The sequence below is a fragment of the Syngnathus leptorhynchus genome, chromosome 3 (assembly GCF_054491065.1).
Source record: "Syngnathus leptorhynchus isolate UIUO chromosome 3, UIUO_Slep, whole genome shotgun sequence".
NCBI classification, from domain to species: Eukaryota; Metazoa; Chordata; class Actinopteri; order Syngnathiformes; family Syngnathidae; genus Syngnathus; species Syngnathus leptorhynchus.
Window position 1 is genome coordinate 5,241,719 of NC_141197.1, and position 27,374 is coordinate 5,269,092.

At 43.2% G+C, this 27,374-nt stretch overlaps 2 protein-coding genes across 5 annotated transcripts; both read left to right on the forward strand.

Moving 5' to 3' along the window:
• Positions 1-3,140: 3,140 nt before the first annotated feature.
• On the forward strand, positions 3,141-21,634 carry fadd (Fas (tnfrsf6)-associated via death domain). The gene is made up of 2 exons (XM_085906984.1): positions 3,141-3,664; positions 21,312-21,634. The coding sequence occupies exons 1-2, from the start codon at positions 3,364-3,366 to the stop codon at positions 21,620-21,622; spliced, it is 612 nt and encodes a 203-aa protein (XP_085763110.1). The 5' UTR covers positions 3,141-3,363; the 3' UTR covers positions 21,623-21,634.
• On the forward strand, positions 21,625-26,576 carry LOC147058904 (uncharacterized). 4 transcript variants are annotated; one of them, XM_085906983.1, is made up of 2 exons: positions 21,625-22,775; positions 25,586-26,576. In XM_085906983.1, exons 1-2 carry the CDS (start codon positions 22,711-22,713, stop codon positions 26,484-26,486), a joined length of 966 nt encoding a protein of 321 aa, XP_085763109.1. In that variant the 5' UTR covers positions 21,625-22,710; the 3' UTR covers positions 26,487-26,576. The 4 variants fall into 4 exon arrangements, 2 of the variants coding, with proteins under 2 accessions (XP_085763109.1, XP_085763108.1); XR_015065609.1 differs by lacking the exon at positions 21,625-22,775 and adding an exon at positions 22,784-23,006; XM_085906982.1 differs by lacking the exon at positions 21,625-22,775 and adding an exon at positions 23,165-23,312.
• The last annotated feature ends 798 nt before the right edge of the window (positions 26,577-27,374 follow it).

A 27,374-nucleotide genomic window follows, 5' to 3' on the forward strand; every position in this document is an offset into this window, starting at 1 on the left:
GGTTTATTGGAAGATAAGTATAATGTCCCATTCACAGTAGGGGAATTGAACACTGGCTAAATGTAAGAACTCGGCTCCGGGTAAAGATGGTGTTTGTTATATCATGTTAAGGCATTTAAGGGATGTGGGATTGCGGAAGTTGTTGAACTTGTATAATAAAGTCTGGGAGGAGGGGAAGATCCCATCAGGGTGGAAAGAAGCGGTTATAAGATGCAAGCAATCCGGCAAATTATGGGCCTATAGCCTTAACATCGCATATGGGTAAATTAATGGAGAGACTGGTGAATGAGAGACTGATACATTTTATGGAGGAAAGAGGACTGATGGCCATCTGTCAGAGTGGATTTAGAAAAGGGAGAAATACTACTGATTCACTGGTATGCTTGGAGCATGAAATCAGGACAGCTCAGGTAAGGAAAGAGACGGTTGCGGCAGTGTTTTTAGATGTAGAGAAAGCGTATGATATGCTGTGGGTGGACGGTCTTTTGATAAAGTTGCACTTACTGGGGGTGGGTGGAAGTATGTTTAATTGGGTAATAGAGTTTTTAAGTAACAGAAGTATTCAGGTTAAGATAGGCCTAGAAATCTCCAGGAGGTGCTTTGTTAAAAATGGGATCCCGCAGGGAAGTGTGATAAGCCCATTATTGTTCAATGTAATGATTAATGATGTTTTTACAGACCTGCACCCAGGAGTAGGCAAGTCATTGTTTGCAGACGATGTGGGTTTGTAGAAGAGGGGAAAATATATGAAACATATTGTGAAGAAAGTGCAGGAAGCTGTAACGCAGGTAGAGAATTGGGGAAGGAAATGGGGTTTTAGATTCTCTGTAGATAAGACTAAATGTACGTTTTTTACTAGAAGGAAGTTTGAGGAGAGTATGCAGGTGCAGCTGTATGGAAACAGCCTGGAGAAGGTAAAGTGTTTTAAGTTTCTGGGAGTATTTTTTGATGTAAGGATCACGTGGAGGGACCACATTACATACGTGATTGATAAATCTAAGAAAGTTTTAAATGTAATGAGATGTCTGGCTGGAACAGAGTGGGGAGCAAGTAAGTCATCTTTGAGGCAGATATATGTATCCTTGATAAGATCCAGGATAGAGTATGGGGGCGTGGTTTATGGGTCTGTGTCAAAGTCCCAGTTAGCTAGGCTGGATGTAGTTCAAGCGGCAGCATTGAGGGTTCGCACAGGGGCTGTGAGGTCTTCTCCAGTGTGCTCATTGCAAGTGGAGGTAGGAGAAATGCCACTCAGTTTTAGAAGGAAGCAGCTCCAGGCTAATTACTGGGTTAGCCTGAGGTGCCAAGGGGATGACCATCCAGTTAAGTCGGCATTTCAGGCAAGCTGGGAGAGAGGGGCAGGGAGAGGGGAAAGCTTTGGGTGGACTGGGGAGACAGTGGCGCAAGAGGTGGCTGTTTACGGCATGAATTTCTGCCCAGTGGTATTGTGGCCAGTGACTCCTCTGTGGCAGCTGAGGGCCCCAGAGGTTGATCTAAAGCTGCTTGAAGTCAAGTTAAGGGAAAAAGAGGCAAATCTGGTGCATGAGTTTCAATGCAGGGTGGTGGAGAACTACACTGACCATATAATAGCCTTTACAGATGGTTCAAAGGACCAGGGAACTGGGGCTACAGGGGCAGCATTTTACATAAGTAAATTAAATGCAAAGTCATGTAGGAGAACATCAGACAATCTAAGTGTGTTTACTGTGGAATTGGCTGCTATCCTGATGGCAGTGCAATGGGCGGAGCAACTTGTAAATTGTAATTTCTTGGTGTGTAGTGACTCTGTGTCTGCAGTTAAAAGTATTGGGAGGGGCAGTTCTCTGAGCCGACAGGACCTTATTCAGGAAATTCTTTTGGCTGTTAGGGATGTCGCAGCGAGGGGGGTTAAGGTAGCACTGATGTGGGTTCCAGCACATGTGGGTATCCTGGCGAATGAGAGGGCTGACAAACTGGCAAAAGAGGCAGTGAAAAAAGAGTGTGTGGAGACCAACATAGCGCTGTCTAAGTCTGAGGGTAAAAGTATTGTGTGGAGGGAAGTGATGCTGCAGTGGCAACAGCGGTGGGAGCAGGAGAGCAAAGGGAGGCACCTGTTCTCAGTGTGTAGTAGAGTGGCTGAGTCAGTTCATGAGTGTGGGAGAGGAGGGTGGAAAAGGAAGGATGAAGTCAGAAAGCCTGAAAGCATCTCTTTCCCTCACGACCTAATTATTTCATTCACTGCTTTTACCAAGCAAATGTTTAAACATGTAACCCAGAAAACTCTTCTCCTTTTTTGTTTCTGAAGAGCTGAATAAGAAAACCCTTGAACCCTTATTTACTGAAAAATGACTTGTTGGATTTTTTGCCAGACTGAGGATAGGACATACTTTTCTTAACAGCACTCTCCACCTTCTGGGGAAACACCGGGATGGGCTGTGCTCTGAGTGTCAGGAGGAGGAGACGGTGCAACATGCGCTGCTTTCCTGTAGGAAATATTATGGGCAAAGGGTTGAGTTGGTGGGGAAGCTGCGGACAGAAGGGCTTGAGGAAATATCGGTGAAAACCATTCTGGAAGTAGGGTCAAGTGGGAGGGGAAAGCGCTGGTTATTTGAGTTTTTAAAAAGCACTGGTCTGGTGAAGAGAATTTAGTGTTGTGATGTGAAAAAAAAAAAAAAAGTAGGGGCGGCAATGCAACTAATAGGATGCAAGCTGCCGTTAAACCCCAACGAAGAAGAAGAAGAAGACTTACTCTGAGCCGCACCTCAGAACAAGTATGAAAGAGGGACCTGTAATGCAATCAAAACGAAGAATTCAGACAAATGCATCGCGGTTCCACTTTATGTAGATCACAACTGAATGAATAAAACGTAAAACAAAAGAATTCATTAACGTGATACGTAAACTTTAACATTTCAAGACTGGCAGAGGCTGGGATTTGATATAATTTCAAGGTTTAGTTTTTGCTTGTACAGTTTGGGGGAAACAAAACCACAACAATATTTTTTTAATATTTTCAACCACAAAATTCTAAATATAAAATAATAAATATTGAGGTTTGCTGCTGGCTTTCCATCTCCTCAACCGAACAACATGGCCACCAGAGCGGTCTTCTGTCCTAAGATGGCCGACCCGCGACGACACTGGTGACTACAATTATTATGGATATCTATGATGGGCTGATTGTATACTATTGGTGTCCACGTATGATGACTGTGACTTCAGTGCGCGTTTGTTGGACATTTACTGAGTGTGCAGTTAAAAGTCCTATGAGAAGCCAAATTTGTTTTTATTATAATGCGTCGACCGTTCTTCAACTTCGCCATTAAGGGACAGTATTGACTAAGCACGCGGAAGTGAAAGTAAAAAAGACTTCTCCGTGTCCAAGCTATGGAGTCTTTGAATTTCAATGCACTTTTACTGGATATATCCAGTCGTATTACCACCGAAGAGCTTGACGGACTCAAGTATCTGTGCCTAGACAAAGTTGGAAAAAGGGTGTCGGAAACGATCGACAGCGGATACAAATTGTTCCAGTGTCTAACCGAGAGAGGTGAGCTAAGGCAAGATAAAACAGAACTGCTGTCGGAACTTCTCAAACACATAAAACGACAGGATCTATCGGAGCAGTTGAACAACTTTCAGTCACCACCGGAATGTGCTGGCATCCAACTCAGCCAAACGGAGAAAGGTATCGTTTCATTCCCACCCTTCACCTTTTTCCCCCACCAGACTTTTACGGCGTGGTAATAGAAAAACATGTATGGAGGTAGATTGTGGTCGAAGGTTTTGTACGTGAAAAATCAAAACTCGTATTTGGAAAAAATTAAACTTAAATCTGAAAATAAACGTGCTGAGCTTAAAACTTGAAAAATAAAACAACGTATTCAAAATAAAAATAATTGTTTGAAAGCATTTTAGAGGTAAACATAGCTTTGCTTCGCCTTGATAATTTTTTTGAAAAAATAATTTATTTTCAGGTTTCACCTCAATTTATTTTTCAAGGTTTGACATCTTTTTTTTAGTGGCATGTTTTATATTTTCAGATTCACATTCAAAATGTGTCTAAATCAATTGACCTTAAATCTCTTTTGGTGCTCAGCACTGTCCAAAATGGGTATTTAAATATAGATTTGTGACTGGCATCAATTCTAAGGCTGCCAATGCATACTATAGGTGTCAAGTTAAATTAGTTTTAGTTCCTACGTTCTCTGAAGGCGCTGTCTCGCTGGAGTGGTTCAAAGCCTTCTGGTTCAGCTGTCACTTGTGATTCCACGCCCCCGCGCCAGATTTGGGTTAAAAGTGTGCGATTCAAAAAGATGATTTGAACCTTCCATCCATTTTCTGTTCCGTTGTCCCTACGGGGGTCGCAGGCGTGCTGGAGCCTATCCCAGCGGTCATCGGGTAGTAGGTGGGGGACACCCTGAACCGATGGCCAGCCAATCGCAGGGCACACAGAGACAACCAACCATCCGCACTCACACCTTGGGATTATTTGGAGTGCTCAATCGGCCTACCAAGCATGTTTTTGGGATGTGGGAGGAAACCCGGGTGCCCGGAGAAAACCCATGTGGGCACGTGGAGAACATGCGAACTCCACACAGGGAGGACCGTAGGTGGAATTGAACCCGCACCATCCTAACTGTGAGGCGGACGTGCTAACCAGTGCCCCACTGAGCCGCCCTGATTTGAACCTTAAATAAAAAATAAAAAAAATTCCAATCTGGAAAAAACAAGAGTTGAATCTGAAAAAAAAGTGAACATTCAAATGAAAAAAAGAAGACTTCAAATCTTGAAAAATAAATTGAGGTGAAACCTGAAAATTAATAGTTTATCCCCAAAAATTACTAAGGCCAAGCAAAATTATTTTCAACTCTAAAAAAAAAACTTCAAACAAGTACCATATTTTTCGGACTAAAAGTTGCTCTGGAGTACAAGTCGCATCAGCCATAAAATGCACAATAAAGGGGAAAAAAACATATGTCAGTCACACTGGAGTTTAAGTTGCATTTTGGGGGAAATTTATTTGACAAAATCCAACGCCAAGTACAGACATGAACCAGTAAAAACAGGCTAAACAATACGATATACTAACGTTACATAAACACAAACGAGGAGCTGAGAACGGGCCGGACATAAGATTAACAGTTATTCAAATAACTAACATAAATAATACATTTATCAAACCATCTGTCACTCCAAATCATTGAATCCATCGATCAAATTCTTTGTCCTTTCTGTAAACAACGCCGCGTGTGCGGCGCGCTGCTGACGTCGGACTCGTCGTCGGTTGCAGTTCAAATTATTCCACAGGCCCGTACAACGATATATATAAATTAGATATCAAATAACTATAATATAAACCACAATTTTATCAAACCATCTCTGTCACTCCAAATAAATGAATCTATTGATCAAATTCTTCATCCTTTAAGTAAACAACACCGTGTGTGCAGCGGGCCAGTGACGTTGGACTCGTCGTCAGTTGCAGTTCAAATTATTCCACAATATAGATAGCAATTTTATCAAACCAACTCTGTCCATTGAATCCATAGAGCAAATTCTTCGTCCATTATGTAAACAATGGCGTCTGTGCGGCACGCCGCTGACGTCAGACTCGTCGTCAGTTGCAGTTCAAATTATTCCACAGGCTCATATGATACATAAACTGTATATCAAAAAATCTATAATATAAACAACAATTTTATCAAACAATCTATCACTTCAAATCATTAAATCCATCGATCAAATTGTTCGTACTTTATGTAAACAACGGCGCATGTGCGGCGCGCTGCTGACGTCGGACTCCTCGTCAGTTGCAGTTCAAATTATTCCACAGGCCCATATAACAATGTATAAAGTATATATCAAATAACGGTAATATAAACAACAATTTTATCGAACCATCCGTGTCACTCCAAATTATTAAATCCATCAGAATCTTCGTCTTGTCACTTAAAAAAAAAAAAAAAAGCTTTTGACCTCAGACTAGATATATCAAATAAATGTAATATAAACAACAATTTTAACGAACCATCCGTGTCACTCCAAATCATTAAATCCATCGGAATTTTCATCCACTGTCACTTAAAAAAAAAAAAAAAAAACCAGCTGTTGTCAGCCTCGTCGTCAGTTGCGGCTCCAATTATTCCACAGATCTACATATATAACTATATTGTATTGTATCTTGTATTATATTTACCAAAGTACCAGGCAATACGTGGGTTTTGTGACCGGTTCTTTATATTACAAAACAAGAGCTCAACACGAGCCAACACGGTGCTATACGCAAGCGCCCTGGATCCCCCCCCCCCCCCCCCCCCCCGCTGCCTTCACAGCCTTGCTAGACAATCGGAAACTACTGAAATCTAACAATATAGACGTTGCTACTCTAAATAAACTATATATCAAATAACTATAACATAAATAACAAGTTTATCGAACCATCTGTGTCAATCCAAATCATAAAATCTCCTGACTCTGGAAGTCAGTGAATGGAACTCATTGTCAGTGAGGCTCCAATTATTCCACAGCCATAGTGCGCCCTCATGCGGTTTAAAGTGAAAATAACATGTGAAGTGATCAACTATACTCGTAAGTCAGTAATGTGTTAATGATCAAGATCAAGTAAAAATTTGTGAATAATTACACATATAAGTCGCACCTAAGTACAAGTCGCCCCCCCCAAACTATGAAAAAAAACGCGCCTTATAGTCAGAAAAATACGGTATATATATTTTGGGGGGGATACATTGTTTTATTTTTCAAATTTCGAGCTCAGCACTTTTATTGTCAGATTTTTTTCAAGTACAAGTTTTGTTTTTCCAAGTACGAAAATATTTGACCCCAATCTACCTCCATAAACATGATGTTCTCTTTGTCATGTTTTACCGGCAACATTGTTTTGGGAAAAGCTGATTTTTTTTTTAACATCCACTTCGTATTCACAATCTTAACAATATATTAATTATCTGAAAAATTACTTAAAAATGTGGGATCATTTGCATTGTACCTATGTGACCGATTTCATTTTAACAGCGTTCACATCAAATATGTTGCCAGCCTTTTTGGCGCAATCGAGATATTTGACCTTTTTTCTGAAAAACTCTTAAAAAAATATTTAAGCTTTTTTTTTCAGCGGTTGAATGGTACCAAAATGGCATCATTGTTTACGTTGAAATATTAGCACAGTGTCAGACATTTAATGTTGAATCATTTATTTTCTTGTCATCAGAGTTTTGCCCTAACGTGGATAAGTCTGCGGTACACGCTTAAAAGCTGGAGCAGCGAGATGACACGGATATAGAAGCTGGCTGCTGCTCACCCTATGTTTGGTGTGCACTTATATTCAGTGCTTCAGTAAAACACTAGCATGGTGAGCAAAGCACAATGTATGGAGTTCGATTGGGTCAAAAGTTTTGTACTTGAAAAAATTGTGAGTCTCAAAATATAAAACATCAACCATATTTTCTGCACTCAAAGGCACACTGGATTATAAGGCACACCTTCATTGAATGATTTATTTTAGAAATATTTTCATATACAGTCGTATGCAAAAGTTTGGGCATCTCTGATCATTTTCATAATTTTCCTTTCTAAATTATTGGTTGTTCGCATCAGCAATTTCAGTTAAATATATCATATAACAGACAGACACAGTGATATTTGAGAAGTTGAATTGAAGTTTAAATGAAGTTTATGGATTTAAAATGAAGTTTATCGGATTTACAGAAAGTGTGCAATCATGACTTGAACAAACATAGGCAGGTGCATAAATTTGGGCACCCCAACAGGAAAATCCTCCTTTTGCAGAAATAACAGCCTCTAAACGCTTCCTATAGCTTCCAATGAGAGTCTGGATCCTGGTTGAAGGTATTTTAACCATTCTTTATGACAAAACATCTCCAGTTACGGGTATTTAAGGTGGCCAGTTGCAAGTTGTTCTCCTCTGCATCTTCTCTGAAGAGTGGCAATATGGAAGCCTCAAAGCAACTGACAAATGACCTGAAAACAAAGATTGTTCAACGTTATAGTTTAGGGGAAGGATACAAAAAGCTAGGTCAGAGATTTCAGCTGTCAGTTTGCACTGTGAGGAACATAGGGAGGAAATGGAAGACCACAGGCACAGTTCTAGTTAAGGCCCGGAGTGGCAGGCCAAGAAAAATCTCAGCTAAACAGAGGTGAAGAATGGTGAGAACAGTCAAAGTCAACTTACAGAGCAGCTCCAACGACCTTACAGCATGATTTTGCTGCAGATGGTGACAATGTGCATCATCTATTCAGTGCACTTTGAACAAAGAGATGCTGTATGGGAGAATAATGCGGCAGAAGCCTTTTCTGCACACATGCCACAAACAGAGTCGCTTGAGGTATGCTAAATCACATTTGGACAAGCCAGCTTCATTTTGGAATAAGGTGCTGTGGACTGATGAAACAAAAATTTAGTTATTTGGACATAAAAAGGGGCGGTTTGCATGGAGGAGGAAGAACACAGCATTCCATGACACTTTTTTTTTTAAATATTGTTTAGCACATATTATTACAGCAATAACAGTGCAAGGAGGGAGACGAAGCCTAGGGCTTGTAGAAAGCTCCACCCCTGTTATATATACAACAAAGTGCTGTGTAGGCAAATGTCTCTCAAGTGTTTGAAAAAATAAATAAATAAACAAAAGCATAACAAGCTAAATATTAATTCATCATATTCATATATGTATATACACATATATGTGTGTGTGTGTGTGTGTGTGTGTATATATGTATATATATATATATATATATATATATATATATATACATACATACACACACACCGTAATTTTCGGACTATAAGTCGCTCCGGAGTATTAGTCGCACCACCCATAAAATGCACAATAACGTGATTAATTCATCATATTCATATATGTATATATACATATATGTATGTATATACACATATATGTATGTATATGTATGTGTGTGTGTGTATATACATATATATATATATATATATATATATATATATATATATATATATATACACAGACACATACACACACACCGTAATTTTCGGACTATAAGTCGCTCCGGAGTATAAGTCGCACCACCCATAAAATGCACAATAACGTGAAAAAAAAACATATAAGTCGCTCCGGAGTATAAGTCGCACTTTTGGGGCAAATTTATTTGTCAAAATCTAACACCAAAAACAGACATGAACCAGCAACAACAGGCTAAACGATATGGTATGCTAACGTGACATATACACAAACGAGGAGCTGAGAACGGGCCTGACGTAACATTCAGAGTTATTCAAGTAAGTATAACACTTTTATCAAACCATCTGTGTCACTCCAATTCATTAAATCCATCGATCATTTCTTATGTAAACAATGCCGCGTATGCGCCGCTTATGCTGACATCGGACCCGTTGTAAGTTGCATGTCTAATTATTCCACAGACCCATATAACGATATATAAAGTATATTTCAAATAACTATCATATTACAACAATATTATCAAACCATCTGTGTCACTCCAAATCATTAAATCCATCGATCAAATTCCTCGTTCTTTATGTCAACAACGCCGTGCGTGCGCTGCAGAGATCTAGTATGCCAACGAGCCAACAACTACTGAACTTCCAGTGACGGAGGTGGAAGACAGCTCCATAGAATAGGACCGGGCGTAGAAGCCATGTCCGAGCCCCATCCACCGTCCCCGGACAGCCACCCGGCTGAGCGCCGGCCCCCAACTTCCATCCACGGAGGTGAAAGAGAGCTCCCGTCAAGAAGGTCCGGGTGCGCGTAAAAGCCATAATAGTTTTTCAAAACTTCTGTGTCACTCCAAATCATTAAATCCTTCAAACTCTTCGTCCTCCGTGTCACAAACAAAGCCGCTCATGATGCCAGTAGTACGTGGGGTCCTTTGTCATCTTCGTCATCCCGTGATCGAATTCTTTGTCCTTTATGTAAACAACCGCCGCGCCACACGGAATGACTTTAGCAATTTTTAGTTCTTGGGGTACGATGCCAGATTTTAAAGATAAGGAGAAAATGTGTGTTAGTGCGATTATTATTGAATTAATGGTTTTCTTAATAAGTATGCTTCTGATCTCGTCATGGCCAGGGGCCGAGTTTTTCAAGCTCATGACAATGCTGTAGACTTCCTCAACACTAGGTCAAGAATGGAGAGTGAAGGAAACTGCCCTTTAATTAGGCAACAGGGGCTTGTATCAGAGGTTGAGAAGCTAGATGCCAAGGCAGCGCCAACATTTACAAAGAAATCATTGAAACCATTAGAAATATCTATTGGGTTAGAATAGGCTCCATTCTTCACCAGCATCTCACTTGACCTGCGTGAAGCTGGCCCCCCACCCCACGCAAAATTTAAGGAAAATAGTCTGTTTCGTTTGTGCTTCGTTTGTGCAGCAAAAAATTTCTTTTGTGCAGCAACGATTTTCGAATTGTAAAAGATTATTTTATAGGTCATCCAGAGTTCACCCACACAGAGTTTGTGTGGATTGACACTGACCTTGGTAGCAGTTGCAAGGAAGTTGCCTTGCTTGAATTTCCCTCCAGTCTGGAGCTAAAAGAAAAGACTTTTACTTTGAGAGCAGTCATTGCCTTTGAACCAGGACCGACCCAGGATTCTCTTGGGCATTATGTGGCACACTGCAGGAGGACTGCATATGCCTGGGAGAGCTATAATGACCTGGAAAGTGGAGTGAAAGCAGCATTAATAAATACTAAGATCTTCCCACATGCTGTGTTCTACAAAGTGCAGTGATGATGAAAAAAAGTGTTAAGGTTCCCTTTGACAAATAAAGTTATTTTTTCATGTTTTCAAGTTTCTTTTTCTGGCTGTCATCAACTTCACATACATGTATTAATTGTTGCATTAATTAGTGTTTTGGAACAGACATAGACTCACCAGGTAATTTAGGTAGCGGTGAACCTTTTTCACGTCAGATGTAATTGGAAAAAAAAGATCATATAGGCTTATTGATAACGAGGAAATTAATCAATGAGCACGATAAAAACATAATTACAGAAATATCCTCGTACTAAAAGCCATTTCCCGCAGTGAAAGCTTTTTGTAAGCTAAAAAGAAAAAAAATGCTAAGAACATACCTCGTATTCGTCTTGCATCAGGAGCACTCCAGGAAATTGAAATTTGCGACGAAATACGGTGACGTCATCGCTATAAATTAAATGTGTAATATCTACGAAACCGGAGCAGCACAAACGAGCACAAAGAAACTGTACCATTTTGGCTCCATTTGGAGGAAAATGGGGGGCTGGGTGACGTCATCGTGATAAAATAAATGTCTAATATCTACGAAACCGGAGCAGCACAAACAAAAATTTTTGCTGCACACACCAGCACAAACGAACGGTACGATTTTGGGTCCATTTGGAGGAAAATGGGCTGGGTGACGTCATCGCGATCAAATAAATGTCTAATATCTACGAAACCGGAGCAGCACAAACAAAACTTTTGCTGCACAAACCAGCACAAACGAAGCACAAACGAACGGTACCATTTTGGGTTCATTTTGAGCAGATGGGCGGCTGGGTGAACTCTGGATGACCTATAAAATAATCTTTTATAACTCGAAAATCGTTGCTGCACAAACGAAAATTTTTGCTGCACAAACCAGCACAAACGAAGCACAAACGAAACACACTATTTTCCTTAAATTTTACGTGGGGTGGGGGGGGGCAGCTTCACGCAGGTTCTCACTTGGGGTAGATGCTTTAGGTTTTTTGCGATGTAATAAATGGTTGATAAGATTCCATGTTGTTTTGATGTCACCAGAGGCTCGAGTAAATTTATCTGCATAGTAAGTTTGTTTGGTTTTTCTTAGTCATACTGTTAATTTATTTTTATATTCCTTGTATGTTTCTATATTTATAGGAGTGGATTTGCAATAGAATTCCTATAAAGTTTTTTTTTTACGTGAACATTTTTTTAGTTCATCCATGGTTTTCCCTTAGAGTACCGTAATTTTCGGACTATAAGTTGCGGTTTTTGTCATAGTTTGGGTGGGCGACATACTCAGGAGCGATTTATGCGATTTTTTTTCACAAATTTTCAAAAATCCGCGATGTAGTGAAACCACAATAAACGAACCGCTATGTAGCGCGGGATTACTGTCATTTGAACTGCAAGTGACGTCACCCGTGCTGCGCGGCGGTTGTTTACATAAAGGGCAAAGGATTCGATCACGGGATAACGAAGACGACGAAGGGCCCCATGTACTACCGGCATCATTAGCGGCTTTGTTTGTAAGTGACACAGAGGACAAAGAGTTTGAAGGATTTAATGATTTGGAGTGACACAGAAGGTTTGAAAAACTATTATGGCCTATACGCACACCCGATCCTTCTCGACGGGAACTCTCTCTCACATCCGTGGATGGAAGTCGGGGGCCGGCGCTCGCCCGGGTGGCTGTCCAGGGACGGTGGATGGCGCTCAGACGTAGCTTTTACGCACGCCCGGTCCTATTTATGGAGCGCTCTTCCACCTCCGTGGCTGGAAGTTCAGTAGTTGTTGGCTCGTTGAACAACCCCTCTGCCACGTGCCTGACCAAAACCTCATCAGAAAAGTGTAATTGAATTCATGCCATACCCTGATAAAAAAACGGTTCCTTTAATTTTTTTGAGCAGTGTATTATGTAAACAATCTGCAGTTGAACAGCTGCAAAAACGAAGAAGAAAAAAAGTAAAACCATACCAGGTAAATCCCAAGTTCCTCACTCACGCACTAGCTTTCTTAGGAGACATGATTGACTTCAAAAACCTCAGACGAATTACTTCTTTTTAACTGGTACATTACCAAAGAAGATGAAAATTGCTAAGGTCATTCCTCTTTATAAAACTGGGAGCAAACACAACTTTACAAACTATCTCAATATTGCCACAACTCTCAAAAATATTGGAAAATTTTTTTAACAGTAAGAATGGATGGATTTTTAGAAAAACATATTTGCAAAGAACCAATATGGTTTTAGAGTAAACAGATCAACAGCACAGGCATTAATGGAATCAATCGAGGAAATCACAGATGCAATAGACAACAGACGACAGACAGTAGGAATTTTCATTGACCTCAAAAAAGCTTTTGACGCAATTAATCATAATATACTATTCAATAAATTAGAAAAATATGGGATAAGGGGATTAGTATTAGACTGGATAAAGGATTATCTGCGAGAACGGCAACAGTATGTAAAGTTGGGTAATCACTGCTCTGGATATTTGAACATATCTTGTGGTGTTCCACAAGGGTCAGTTTTAGGCCCTAAATTATTTATTTTTTATATAAATGACATGTGCAAAGTCTGTAAAGAATTAAAACTCGTACATTTTGCAGATGACACAAATATCTTTTGTTCAGGTGACAACATTCAACAAGTGGAATCAGTGTTGAATGAGGAAATGAAAAAAATTAAAATGTGGTTCGACTGGAACAAATTATCATTAAATGTAAGTAAGACCAAGTTTATGGTTTTTTGCAAAGCGAACATAAAGATACGAATAGAAATAGATGGGACTGAAATTGAAAGAGTGCAGGAAAACAAATTTCTTGGGGTTATAATAGATGACAGGCTGAGTTGGAAGCCACACATCAAACACGTAAAGTCTAAAATTTCAAGAAGCATGGCAGTCATATACAAAGCAAAAGAATTACTGGATTATCATTCACTTCGTACACTTTATTGTTCTCTTGTCTTGCCCTATTTGCATTACTGTGCTGAGGTTTGTGGGAATACTTATAAAACTTCACTACAGCCACTTATCATTCTGCAGAAAAGAGCAATAAGGATTATTCATAAAGTCAACTACTTGGAACACACAAATCCACTTTTCATACAATCCAAACTATTGAAATTCACTGACAGTATCTTATCAAACAGCAATCATCATGTATAGGGCAAAAGAAAAACAACTACCAGAAAATATCCAAAACTTATTTAGGAATCGGGAGGGAGGTGATAAGTTAAGGGGGAATCACAACTTCAAAATCTTAAACATAAGAACAACCTTAAAATATTTCTGTATACCGTAATTTTTGGACTATAAGTCGCGTTTTTTTCATAGTTTGGGTGGGGGGGCGACTTATACTCAGGAGCGACTTATATTTGTTTTTTTTCCCCAAAAATTTACTTGTTCATTAACACATTACTTACTAGTACAGTTGATCACCTCACATATTTTTAATACACTGAAAAAACGAATAAAGCAATTCACACTTTAAAGCACAATATTCAAGTTCATGAAACAAATAAACAAAACAAAAAAAAACAACTGAAAAAGAAATATAGTTATTTTCAAACTAAACTGAACGAGGGTGATTTAAATTTCCCCATTGGCCGTGACGCAACAACTGGGAGGGGAAAGCGCTGTTTTTTTGAGTTTTTAAAAAGCACAAGTCTGGTGAAGAGAATTTAGTGTGGTGATGAAAGAAAAAAAAAAACAGTAGGGGCAGCAATGCAATTTAGGATACAAGCTCTGCTTGTGATGGACAGCATGTGAGCACACATCACGCCAGACATGCAAATCACGAGTCCGACGGCGCGCGTACGCGGCATTGTTTACGCGATCGATGATCGATGTATTTTATGATTTGGAGTGACAGATGGTTTGGTAATATTGTTGCTATATGATAGTTATTTGAAATATACTTTATATATCGTTATATGGGTCTGTGGAATAATTAGACATGCAAATCACGAGTTCGACGGCGCACGTACGCAGCATTGTTTACACTGATGATCAATGTATTTTATGATTTGGAGTGACACAGATGGTTTGATAAATGTGTTATTTATGTAATAATCATTTGAATAACTCTGAATGTTACGTTAGGCCCGTTCTCAGCCTCTCGTTTGTGTATGTCACGTTAGCATACCGTATCGTTTAGCCTGTTGTTGCTGGTTCGTGTCTGTTTTTGGTGTTGGATTTTGACAAATACATTTGCCCCAAAAGTGCGACTTATACTCCGGAGCGACTTATATATGTTTTTTTTTCACGTTATTGTGCATTTTATGGGTGGTGCGACTTATACTCCGAAGCGACTAATGGTCCGAAAATTACGGTAACTATAACCGGGGTCAAACTATGGAACAATCTAAGTAAGGAACTCAAGTAAATAATAATAATAATAATAATAATAATAATAATAAATTATATTTATAACGTACTTTACATTCGGAGGAATCTCAAAGTGCTACATGGCAAGTAAAACCAAGAATACAAAGCAAGGAAAAGTATAAAACAACTGGACGACAACCAGGATATGAGAACAGGAATTACGGAAATGCTAGAGTAAAGAGGTGAGTTTTAAATCCGGTTTTGAAAGAGTCCGTGGATTGGGGTGCTCTTAGGTGGTCGGGGAGGGAGTTCCACAGTGTGGGGGCTGCATGGCAGAAGGCCCGGTCGCCCATGGTGCGCAGCTTGGTTTTCGGGACGTGGAGAAGGTGAGAATTGGATGAGCGGAGGCTTCGGGTGGCAGATTTGGGGGCAAGGAGTTCTTTGAGGTATGGGGGAGCATGTCTGAGGATGCACTGGTGAGTGAGGAGGGCGATCTTATAATTAATTCGAAATTTGATGGGGAGCCAGTGCAGAGAACGGAGGATGAGCGTGATGTGGTCGCTTTTCCGCACCCTCATCAGGATCCTAGCAGCGCTGTTTTGGATGTACTGGAGCCTCTGGAGGCTCTTGCTAGGGATCCCGATGACGAGTGCGTTGCGTTACAGTAGTCTAGCCTGGAGGAGATAAAGACGTGGACAAGTTTCTCAGCATCTGTCAGGGTAAGTGTGGGGCGGAGTTTGGAAATGTTCCTGAGGTGGAAGAAGGAGGTTTTGCAGATGTGTTTTATGTGTGACTCTAGGTTGAGTTGAGGGTCCAGTATCACACCCAGGTCGGTGACAGTGGCTGAGAGGGGGATTGTGTGACCGGTGAATGATATGCTTGTTATTGGGCAGGTATGGATCTGATGGGGAGTGCCAAATAACATGGCTTGGGATTTGTCGCTGTGGACTTGCAGGAAGCTGAGATTCATCCATGCCTTTATCTCCTCCAGACACAGTGAGAGGATGGATGAGGGAGATGGATGAGGCTGGGTTGCAGAGGGTGGGGGGTTGAGTTTGAGGTATAGCTGGGTGTCGTCCGTGTAACAATGATATGAGATGCCGAACTTCCTGATTATATTGCCGAGGGGTAGCATGTAGAAAATGAAGAGGGTAGGACCGAGTACAGATCCCTGGGGGACACTGGAGGTGACAGTGTGTGTGTCTGATTTTTTCCCTCCCAGGGAAACGTACTTGGTTCGGTTCGAGAGGTAGGACTGAAGCCAGGTTAGAGCAATTCCAGAGAATCCAGTGGAGTGAAGTTGGTTAAGGAGGATATTGTGGTGGACAGTGTCAAATGCAGATCCAACAGAATGAGGAGTGACGAGGAGCCTGCATTGGCAGCCATGAGAAGGTCGTTGGTGACCCTAACAAGGGCTGTTTCGGTGTTGTGGCCAGAGAGAAAACCGGATTGAAATTTCTCAGCGATGTTATTGCGGGTGAGATGGGCGTGAAGGGCAGCTACCACTTTTTCCAGAACCTTGGAGAGGAACGGGAGGTTTGATATTGGCCTGTAGTTGGCAAGGTTGTCTGGGTCAAGCGAGGGTTTTTTGAGCAGGGGGGTAATAATGGCTGTCTTCAATGCAGGGGGTACAGAGCCAGACTGGAGTGAGAGGTTGATGACATTGGTTATTAGGGGACTAATGGCTGAGCTTTGTTGTTTAATGAAGGCTGTGGGGAAAGGGTCCAGACAAAAGTGAAGTCCAAATATCCACCAGTTTAAAAGAATGTACAAAAATGTGTTGTTTAGTGGGTACAAAGGCTAAAAGTGCCAAAGGGCTACACACAAGTAAAAATGAAACAGAAAAATAAGTGTGAAAGTGTGTCTACTTGTGTTCTGTTGTAGTTACAGTATATGTTGAATCATTGGTTTAATGGATAAAGTGAGAAAGGGGTAGGAATCTAAAAAGTTAAGCTTCCTCCTACTCCTTTCGAGCATTCTTTATTGATTTATTTATTTACCTTCATTTTACCTTCATCTTCTTCCGCTTATCCGGGGTCGGGTTGCGGGGGCAGCAGCTTTAGGAGGGACTCCCGCACCTCCCTCTCCCCAGCCACTTCCTCCAGCTCATCCCGAGGGATCCCAAGGCGTTCCCAGGCCAGCCGAGAGACGTAGTCTCTCCAGCGCGTCCTGGGTCGTCCCCGGGGTCTCCTACCGGTGGGACATGCCCGGAACACCTCCCCGGGGAGGCGTCCAGGAGGCATCCTGATGAGATGCCCGAGCCACCTCATCTGGCTCCTCTCAACGTGGAGGGGCAGCGGCTCTATTCCGAGTCTCTCACGGATGACCGAGCTTCTCACCCTATCTCTAAGGGAGAGCGAAGGAAACTCATTTCGGCCGCTTGCATCCTGGATCTCGTTCTTTCGGTCACGACCCATAGCTCGTGACCATAGGTGAGGGTAGGAGCGTAGATCGACTGGTAAATCGAGAGCTTTGCCATTTGGTTAAGGTACAGAGTCCGCATTACTGACGACGCTGCACCGATCCGCCTGTCAATCTCACGCTCCATCCTGCCCTCACTCGTGAACAAGACCCCAAGATACCTGAACTCCTCCACTTGGGGCAGGATCTCATCCCCGATCCGGAGAGGGCATTCCACCCTTTTCGACCGAGGACCATGGACTCTGATTTGGAGGTGCTGACCCTCATCCCGACCGCTTCACACTCGGCTGCGAACCGCTCCAGTGAGAGCTGGAGATCACGGACTGAAGAAGCCAACAGCACCACGTCATCTGCAAAAAGCAGTGACGCGAATGCTGAGGTCCCACAACCGGACCCCCTCAACGCCTCGGCTGCGCCTAGAAATTCTGTCCATAAAAATTTTGAACAGAATCGGTGACAAAGGGCAGCCTTGGCGGAGTCCAACCCTCACTGGGAACGAATCCGACTTACTGCCGGAAATGCGGACCAAACTCTGGCATCGGTGATACAGGGACCGAACCGCCCTTATCAGTTGGCTCTGCACCCCGTACTCCTGAAGCACCCTCCAGAGAACCTCCCGAGGGACACGGTCGAACGCCTACTTGGAGTAGGCAAAGCACATGTGGACTGGTTGGGCGAACTCCCATGCACCCTCGAGGATCCTGCCGAGGGTGTAGAGCTGGTCCACTGTTCCACGGCCAGGACGAAAGCCACACTGCTCCTCCTGATTCCGAGGTTCGACCTCCCGACGGATCCTCCTCTCCAGCACCCCTGAATAGACCTTACCAGGGAGGCTGAGGAGTGTGATTCCCCTGTAATTGGAACACACCCTCCGGTCCCCCTTCTTAAAGAGGTGAACCACCACCCTCACAGAGCGTTTGGGTCTGCCAGGTCGGACCGGCATCTTCCCCCACCATCGGAGCCAACCCACCACCAGGTGGTGATCATTTGACAGCTCCGCCCCTCTCCTTACTCGAGTGTCCAAAACATGCGGCCGCAAATCCGATGACACGACTACAAGGTCGATCAACGAACTGCGGCCTAGGGTGTCCTGGTGCCAAGTGCACACATGGACACCCTTATGCTTGAACATGGTGTTCATTATAGGAAATCCGTGTCGAGCACAGAAGTCCAATAATAGAACACCGCTCGGGTTCAGATCGGGGGGGCCGTTCCTCCCAATCACGCCCTTCCAGGTCTCACTGTCATTGCCCACGTGAGCATTGAAGTCACCCAGTAGAACGATGGAGTCCCCAAAAGGAGCGCTCTCCAGCACTTCTCCAGGGACTCTAAGAAAGGTGGGTACTCTGAGCTGCCGTTCGGTGCATAGACACAAACAACAGTCAGGACCCGTCCCCCCACCCGAAGGCGGAGGGAGGCTACCCTCTTGCTCACCGGGGTGAACCCCAATGTGCAGGCGCCCAGCCGGGGGGCAATAAGTATGCCAACACCTGCTCGACGCCTCTCACCGTGGGCAACTCCAGAGTGGAAGAGAGTCCAGCCCCTATCGAGAGGGCTTGTACCAGAGCCAAAACTATGTGTGGAGGCAAGTCCGACTATGTCTAGTCGGAACTTTTCTGCCTCACACACCAGCTCGGGCTCCTTTCCAGCCAGAGAGGTGACATTCCATGTCCCTAGAGCCAGCCTCTGCAGCCGGGGATCGGACCACCAAGGTCCCCGCCTTTAGCCTCCGCGCAGCTCACTATGCACCCGACCCCTTTGGCCCCTCCTATAGGTGGTGAGCCCATTGGAAGGGGGACCCACGTCTTCTTTTCGGGCTATGCCCGACCGGACCCCATGAGCGAAGGCCCGGCAACCAGGCGCTCGCCTTCGAGCCCCACCTCCAGGCCTGGCTCCAGAGAGGGGCCCCGGTGACCCGCGTCCGGGCGAGGGAAAACGACATCCATATTTCTTTTTCATCATAAGGGGTCTTCTGAGCCGTGCTTTGTCTGGCCCTTCACCTAGGACCCTTTTGCCATGGGTGACCCTACCAGGGGCATGAAGCTCCAGACAACATGGCTCCTAGGATCATAGGGGCACGCAAACCCCTCCACCACGATAAGGTGACGACTCATTTACGTATTATTTATTTATTTATTTATTTATTTATTTATTTATTTATTTCGTTGTTTTATTTTTTGTTTGTTTGATGTATGGACTTATATATGGCACTTTAAAGTGTTATTTGTTTTGGATGTTCGAAATAAAGATATCAATCAATCAAGTACGAATGAACTTGTTAATATGCTAACGTGCGCCGAGACAAACATAGAAAGTGGCTCATCGGGTGCCTAGGACGCTACAAACATGTACGCATATTTTTGTGAGGATTGACACTCACAGACCATCAACCTGAATCGTTGACTGCAACTCGCGCTGGATGGGCCATCTGCCTGCCGAAGTACCTCTGAGCCAATTCAGATGCACTTTATTGGACTTGGAGGTTGCAAGGACTCCAGAGGGAGTACTTGTAGCAACAAACTGTCCACACACAACTTGTTCCTCCACACTCTCTGACAGAGATGGGGACTCGAGTCACTGTGACTTGGACTCGAGTCACTGTTTTGATGACTTGTGACTTGACAAAAAATAAAAAAAACTTGAGACTCGACTTGGACTTGGAAGTTAAAGACTCGGGACTTGACTTGAGACACGATGACTTGAAAGACTTCAGTGTTATTTATTTTATGTTTTCAGTTTGAATATAAAATTAATAATACATTTGAAAAAATAATATCGATAACACGGTAGGAGCGCAGGCTGAGAATGGCGTTGTCATGATTGGATCACTACCCTGTCAATCAATCAGTCGTGCCCTCTCTACGTACCTAAGGTGTTTATTGGAGAATCACGCCCCTTTATATCAGACATGCACAAACATGTCAGCGGGAACGGTACCGCGAGTCATCACCTTCGGCTATCGTAATTACCTTTATGACGGCAAAAGACGGACAGCACAGTGCAAGATATGCAACAGAAACATTTCAGACAGCCAGACGACAACTTCAAACTTTTTCCGTTTGAAGTTTATAGAGCTCTGATGTCTCCAGATGTTACAGATAAAGCATAAAACGTTCCTAATGCTCTTGAATGTGTTTCTTCTTTCAAATTTTTTTCAGAATCTTTTTTCATATTTGCAACTCAAATGTGTCAGACACTGTCGGATGTTAATTTGTTTAGATTGAGCTGTCATTAAATCATTTTATGAGGTAATTTCTTTAAATTTGATTCCATGGTGTATTTTACTGAATATCAGTAATTACAGTACAAATCCAAATTATTGTCATGTTTTTTTAAGCAGGTTAGACACATTGGACAATGATGGTTACTTAAAGTTACTGATATCTTGTCTTTTCACGTTACTAAGATCAGATTCTGCGGATAAAATTAATATAATAAGGTGACTTGACTTGGACTTGACCTATTTAAGGACTTGACTTGACATAATTTGTGACTTGACTTGACATAATTTGTGACTTGACTTGCCCAAGAAAAAAATGACTTGGGACTTACTTGAGAGTTTAAGGTTAAGACTTGAGACTTACTTGAGACTTGTACGTGTGACTTGGTCCCATCTCTGCTCTCTGATGTCATTCATTTCTCTTTGATGTCCTGTACAATCGGATCGCTCAGATCCGCTTCACCAATTAATAAATACGTTTCAATAAAGTGACTTGATTCGCTGTTAGCGTCTCCTTACAGGAGCAAGGGATGGCCCATTCAACGACTTGACGTCATATACGTTTCCATCATTTCACCTGAAAATGTTTCCCCTCTCCTTTTTCTTTCTTTATTTTTCAGCCAAGCTGGAGATTGCCATGAACCTGATTGCTGAGAATTTGGGGCCAACCTGGCGAAAATTAGGACGCAAACTAGGTTTCAATGAAACTAAACTAAAGTCCATTTCAATGAGGTTTCCAACAGATCTGGAAGAGACAGCCAGAGAGCTGCTGAAGGAATGGATGGAGAGTCGTAAAGCCAATGCTCATACAGGAGAGTTGATTGAGGCCCTCAGAGCATGTCAACAAAATCTCACAGCTGATCAGGTGGAAGCTGCATGCATGTCATCAGAGAAACAAGATGGTAACATTACAATTCAAGGCATTTATTAAAAATCAACCATCGGTGATGTCTTTATTTATAAAATCATAAAGGGACACAAAAGCCATGATTGTCTATTTTTCACAAACTCGCTCTTGTTAGGATACGGATTTTAGCTATTGATCTGACTCCAAATTGCGATCAACACTTAACACTTAAGTTTCTATGTCCCAATCCACACACTGGCGCACCTAACAATTTTGCGAGTTTGTTCTGTCAAAGAAAAGACCAGTAGATCAATCAGACCAAATTTACCAATTGTTTATTCCTAACAAAGCGCACTAATACAGGCCTGGGTCCCGGGTCCCTCACACTAAAACTTGTGCGTTTTTGTGACCACCAAAAGACGACACATTCTTCCGGGTTGCCCAGTTTTAAAGAAACACAATATGAATATTAAAGCATGCAAAATATTGTGTGATGATTGGTCGATGGTCATCTCCTCCCCGTCGAGGTGTCATCACTGTGGTCAGTAGTTGGGGTTTTTCCTCTCGAAGCCCGACCACCTGGACGTGGTGTTGTTCTTTGTTCTCGTTCCTCACCGACATTGAGGTGTTATCGTCCGGTACTCCCCGTCTGGGCCTGTTTTGCTACACTTCGCAGAAAACAAGTTCATGCAGTGTGCCTGCACATTCCTCACCCCCACCAATCCACACAAGCACTCCAATACTAGATATTATATTGATATGATTATGTTTCACACAACCTTAAAAAATATATTTGCAAACTGCTGAAAGCACATTTCCCTTTACTCTGTAGTTTTTGATCAGGAAATTTATTATTTTTTCTCCCTATTTTATCCATTCATTTTGGAGAAACAATTAAACAACTTATAGTCAGAAATGCAAGCGAGACGTTTCGTTCAGCGTTTTTATTGACAATTTGAACAGTTTTGCAATCAAGGAAGTTCCAAGTCGCTTGTGACGAATCTGCAGTCGCGAAACAAAAAACTGCGCCACTCGCTTTACCATAACAGTCGTAACTCGAGACGGGGAGCAAGATACGTAACATGGGAGCAACTTGACATGTAACACCGGCCAACTGGTAGCGCAATGACGCACACGAGCCGGCTAACTTCTGCAACTCCTGCTCCGCCTGGATGGACGACGAGCGTCTGCAACGGGAAGCTGTGATGATGAAGGTGCTGCCGGCTAGTGTTGTCTCGTGAGTGAACGGTTCGTTCAGAAGAACGAATCTTTTCAGTGAACGAGAGTGAACGAATCACTTCCTAAAGTGATTAGTTCTTTTTTCAGTTCATATGACTTCAACCAGTAGGTGTCGGTAATGCCCATTGAAGCTGGTGCCACCTCGCCGTAAAACAAAACGAAGAATGAAATGACGTAACTTCCCGTTCACGAAGGAGTCGTGAATTGCATTGCTCCAGCGAAAGAATCTGTGAGTGAACGAATCTGTGAGTGAACGAATCTGTGAGTGAACGAATCTGTGAGTGAACGAATCTGTGAGTGAACGAATCCGTGAGTGAACGAATCCGCGAGTGAACGAATCCGCGAGTGAACGAATCCGCGAGTGAACGAATCTGCGAGTGAGTGAGTGATTCGCATTTCCGGTTCATCGTGAGAACGGATCTGTGAGGGAACAAATCTTGACTTTCCCGTTCGCGAACGAGTCAATGGGTGAACTGCCTTCCCGTGCATCAACGGATCAGTCAGTGAACGTGTTGCGTCTCCTAGCGTTAACTATGTAAGCAAGAATGTAGATTTACGATTTACTTAAATAACGTGTATGCATATATGACATATATATATTATATATATGCCTAAATATTGTTATCCAATATATCTACTGCAGTTTCACATTAGATTGCTGGTTTGAGATGGACTTTTATTATTATTATTATCATTATACATTTATGTTATAACTTGTCTGGTGTTTTATTCCTTGTTTTTACACTGCTCAAAACAATTAAAGGAACAGTTTTTTATCAGGGTATGGCATGAATTCAATTACACTTTTCTGATAAGGTTTTGGTCAGGCACGTGGCAGAGGGTGTTGTTCATCACTTTCAGCTGCATTGGTGTTGATGGAATTAACAGGTGGAGGCCATTTCAAGCTCCTCCCTCTTGATCTTTTTTAACTGTTTTTCCACAAGTGTTGGCTTTAGCAAGAGTCATTATCACAACTGAAAGCATGAGGCGATTTCTTAACCCTTTTGAAGTTGCGCAGATCGTCCAACTCCTCCAGGATGACACATCCATGCGTGCTGTTGCAAGAAGATTTGATGTGTCTCCCAGTACAATCTCCAGAGCATGGATGAGATTCCAGGAGACAGGCAGTTACTCTAGGAGAGCTGCACAGAGCTGTAGACAATCCTCATCCCATCAGCAAGACCGGTATCCGCTGCTTTGTGCAAGGAGGAACAGGTTGAGCACTGCCCGAGCCCTTCACCAGGCTAGTGGTGTGAATGTTTTTGCCCAAACCGTCAGAAACAGACTTCACGAGGGTGGCCTCAGGGCACGACGTCCTGTAGTGTGCCCTATGCTCACTACTCAGCACCGTGGAGCTCGATTGGCATTTGCCATAGAACACCAGAATTGGCAAGTCCGCCACTGGCGCCCTGTGATTTTCACAGATGAGAGCAGGTTTACCCTGAGCACCTGTGATAGACGTGAAAGGGTCTGGAGAAGCCAAGGAGAGCGCTATGCTGCCTGCAAAATCATTCAGCATGACCAGTTTGGTGGTGGGTCAGTGATGGTCCGGGGAGGCATTTCCATGGAGGGATGAACAGACCTCTACAAGCTAGGGAACGGCAGTCTGACTGCCATTAGAAATCGGGATGTGTTTTCAAAGTGTTCCTTTAATTTTTTTGAGTAGTGTATATTCGCCAAACAAAACATAAAAATCTGACATTTGGTTAAGTGCTTTTTATGACAATATGTATATATGTTTTACGTTGTTATACGAGTTAGTGTCCCCAAAATTAACAAATGTCGGCATAACGTTTTTTTTTAACCTTATATTCAAACACAAATACATTCAATATAATAATACCATCAACTAACTACAAGCCAACAAATACAAACACCAATGTCCGCAAACATCAATGCATAACGTGTGTCGGCTGGCAATGGTCAATCATTCGTGAATTTTCGCGAACGACCTATCAGCAGCGAGTGATAGATGGCGGAGGGACTTTGAGTCAGTGACACAACTTCCCGTTCACGACCGGCTGAGACTGTTGCCAACGGATCAGTGTGTAAGTGTTGTATTATAGAAATAAATGATAATGACCCGGGCGGCTCGGTGGCACACTGGCGAGCACGTCCGCCTCACAGTTAGGAGGGTGCGGGTTCGATTCCTCCTGTGTGGAGTTTGGATGTTCTCCCCGTGTCCGCGTGGGTTTTCTCCGGGCGCTTGGGTTTCCTCCCACATCCCAAAAACATGCTTGGTAGGCCGATTGAGCTCTCCAAGTTGTCCCTAAGTGTGAGTGCGAATGGTTGCGATTGGCTGCCAACCAGTTCAGGGTATCCCCCGCCTACTGCCCGATGTAGAGCATCGGGGTATGGAAACCCTCGAGTTATTATTAAATACAGTCAAAATAATAGTTTGAAATAAATACTTTTTTCATAAATGTATGTAATAGATCCATTAAATTTTAAAATGAGATTATTATAAAATGTGTTCTTAAAGGTATTAGAGAGGATCTTATTTAGAATGTATGTGATAGTATTTCTAAAAAAATTCCACTTACCACTGACAGACTGTTAAATAGGTCGTTTTAAACCATGAAATAAAGAGAAGGGTGACGCAACACAATGTCATCTACATCGACTGCCTTTAGCTTAAAAGCGGCATCATATGCATTTCTTTTGCCCCCCATAATGACGGTTTGTGTATAAAAGCTTCCTTTCAGTAATGTCCGTCTTGATCTCGTTCTGTCTCTTCTTTGTGTGAATTATACGACACTATTCGCCTGGCGGATGGACATGCGATCAACACACCACTTTTCTCCCCAGTGACCGCGTGCTGAAATATGCCGACGACACGACTGTGGTGGGTCTGATCACCGGTGGCGACGAGACTCACTACAGATCGGAGGTCGACCTTTTGGCCGCTTGGTGCAGGGACAACAACCTTCTGCTGAACGTCAACAAGACCAAGGAGATTATCATTGACTTCCGGAAGGGTCACACCCACCACCTGCCGCTGACCGTCGACGGAGCTGTGGTGGAGAGAGTGAGTAGCACCAGATTCCTGGGGGTGCACATCAGTGAGGACCTCTCCTGGACCACCAACACTGCGTCGCTGGCGAAGAAGGCCCAGCGCCGCCTGTACTTTCTGCGGAAACTCAGGCGGGCAAGTGCTCCTCCCGCCGTCATGACCACATTCTACCGTGGCACCATTGAGAGCGTCCTCTCCAGCTGCATCGCTGTGTGGGGTGGTGGCTGCTCTGAGTACAACATGAAGGCCCTGCAGTGCATAGTGACCACTGCGAGTAAAATCATCGGGGCTCCACTCCCCTCCCTGAAGGAAGTTTACGCCTCCCGTCTCACCCGCAAAGCGGCTGCGATTGTGTGTGATGAGAGTCACCCCGCTCACTCTTTGTTTGTACTTCTGCCCTCTAGGAAGAGATACAGATGCCTGCGCTCCCGCACCACCAGACTCAGGGACAGCTTCGTGCTCCAAGCTGTCCGGATCCTGAATTCCCTCCACCCACTGCTACATGACGTCTTGTTCTTTTGCGCTATGATCTGGCTGTCTGCTATTAGCGCGCTTGCTCCAGTTTGCTGCTCTTGTTTGTCTATTTATTTATTTATTGTTTATTATTTGGGTTATTTGCTTATTACTTATTTGTTGCTCTTGTCTGTTCGTTTTTACTCTTTGTGCTATTTGATGTGCGTGTTGTGTACTGTCTAGTCACCGTGGGATGGTGGGAAACGTAATTTCGATCTCTTTGTGTGCCTGGCATGTGAAGAAATTGACAATAAAGCGGACTTTGACTTTGATTACTTATTCGTTGGTCTTGTCTGTTCGTTTTTACTCTTTGTGCTATTTGATTGTGAGTGTTGTGTACTGTGTCTAGTCACCGTGGAACGGTGGGAAACGTAATTTCTATCTCTTTGTGTGCCTTAACGTGAAGAAATTGACAATAAAGCGGACTTTGACTTATTAAGCAATAAAAAAAGTAAAGCAAAATGTCCCTCAAGCAAGCTTCAAAAATTCAGAATTTATTCTCTGTACATGTACACAAAAGAAGAGCCTTCGGTTGGAAGCTTCCCGACACATACAAGATGAACCACCTGCAGCACTCGTCACACTGAATCTGGTAAGTAAAGAAAAAAGCAAGATTATACAATGCAGCACATTTTAAAATATTACACGTTAGGAAGTCCCCTCCGTGAGTCGTCACCTTATCGTGGGGGAGGGGTTTGCGTGCCCCTATGATCCTAGGAGCCATGTTGTCTGGGGCTCCACGCCCCTGATAGGGTCACCCATGGCAAAAGGGTCCTAGGTGAGGGGCCAGACAAAGCATGGCTCAGAAGACCTCTTATGATGAATAAAATATATGGACCCAGTTTTCCCTCGCCCAGACGCGGGTCACCGGGGCCCCCCTCTGGAACAGGGCCTGGAGGTGGGGCTCGAAGGTGAGCGCCTGGTGGCTGGGCCTTCACCCATGAGGCCCGGCCGGGCATAGCCCGAACAGAAAACGTGGGTCCCACTTCCCATGGGCTCACCACCTGTAGGAGGGGCCAAAGGAGTCGGGTGCAAAGTGAGCTGGGCGGCGGTCAAAGGCGGGGAGGACCA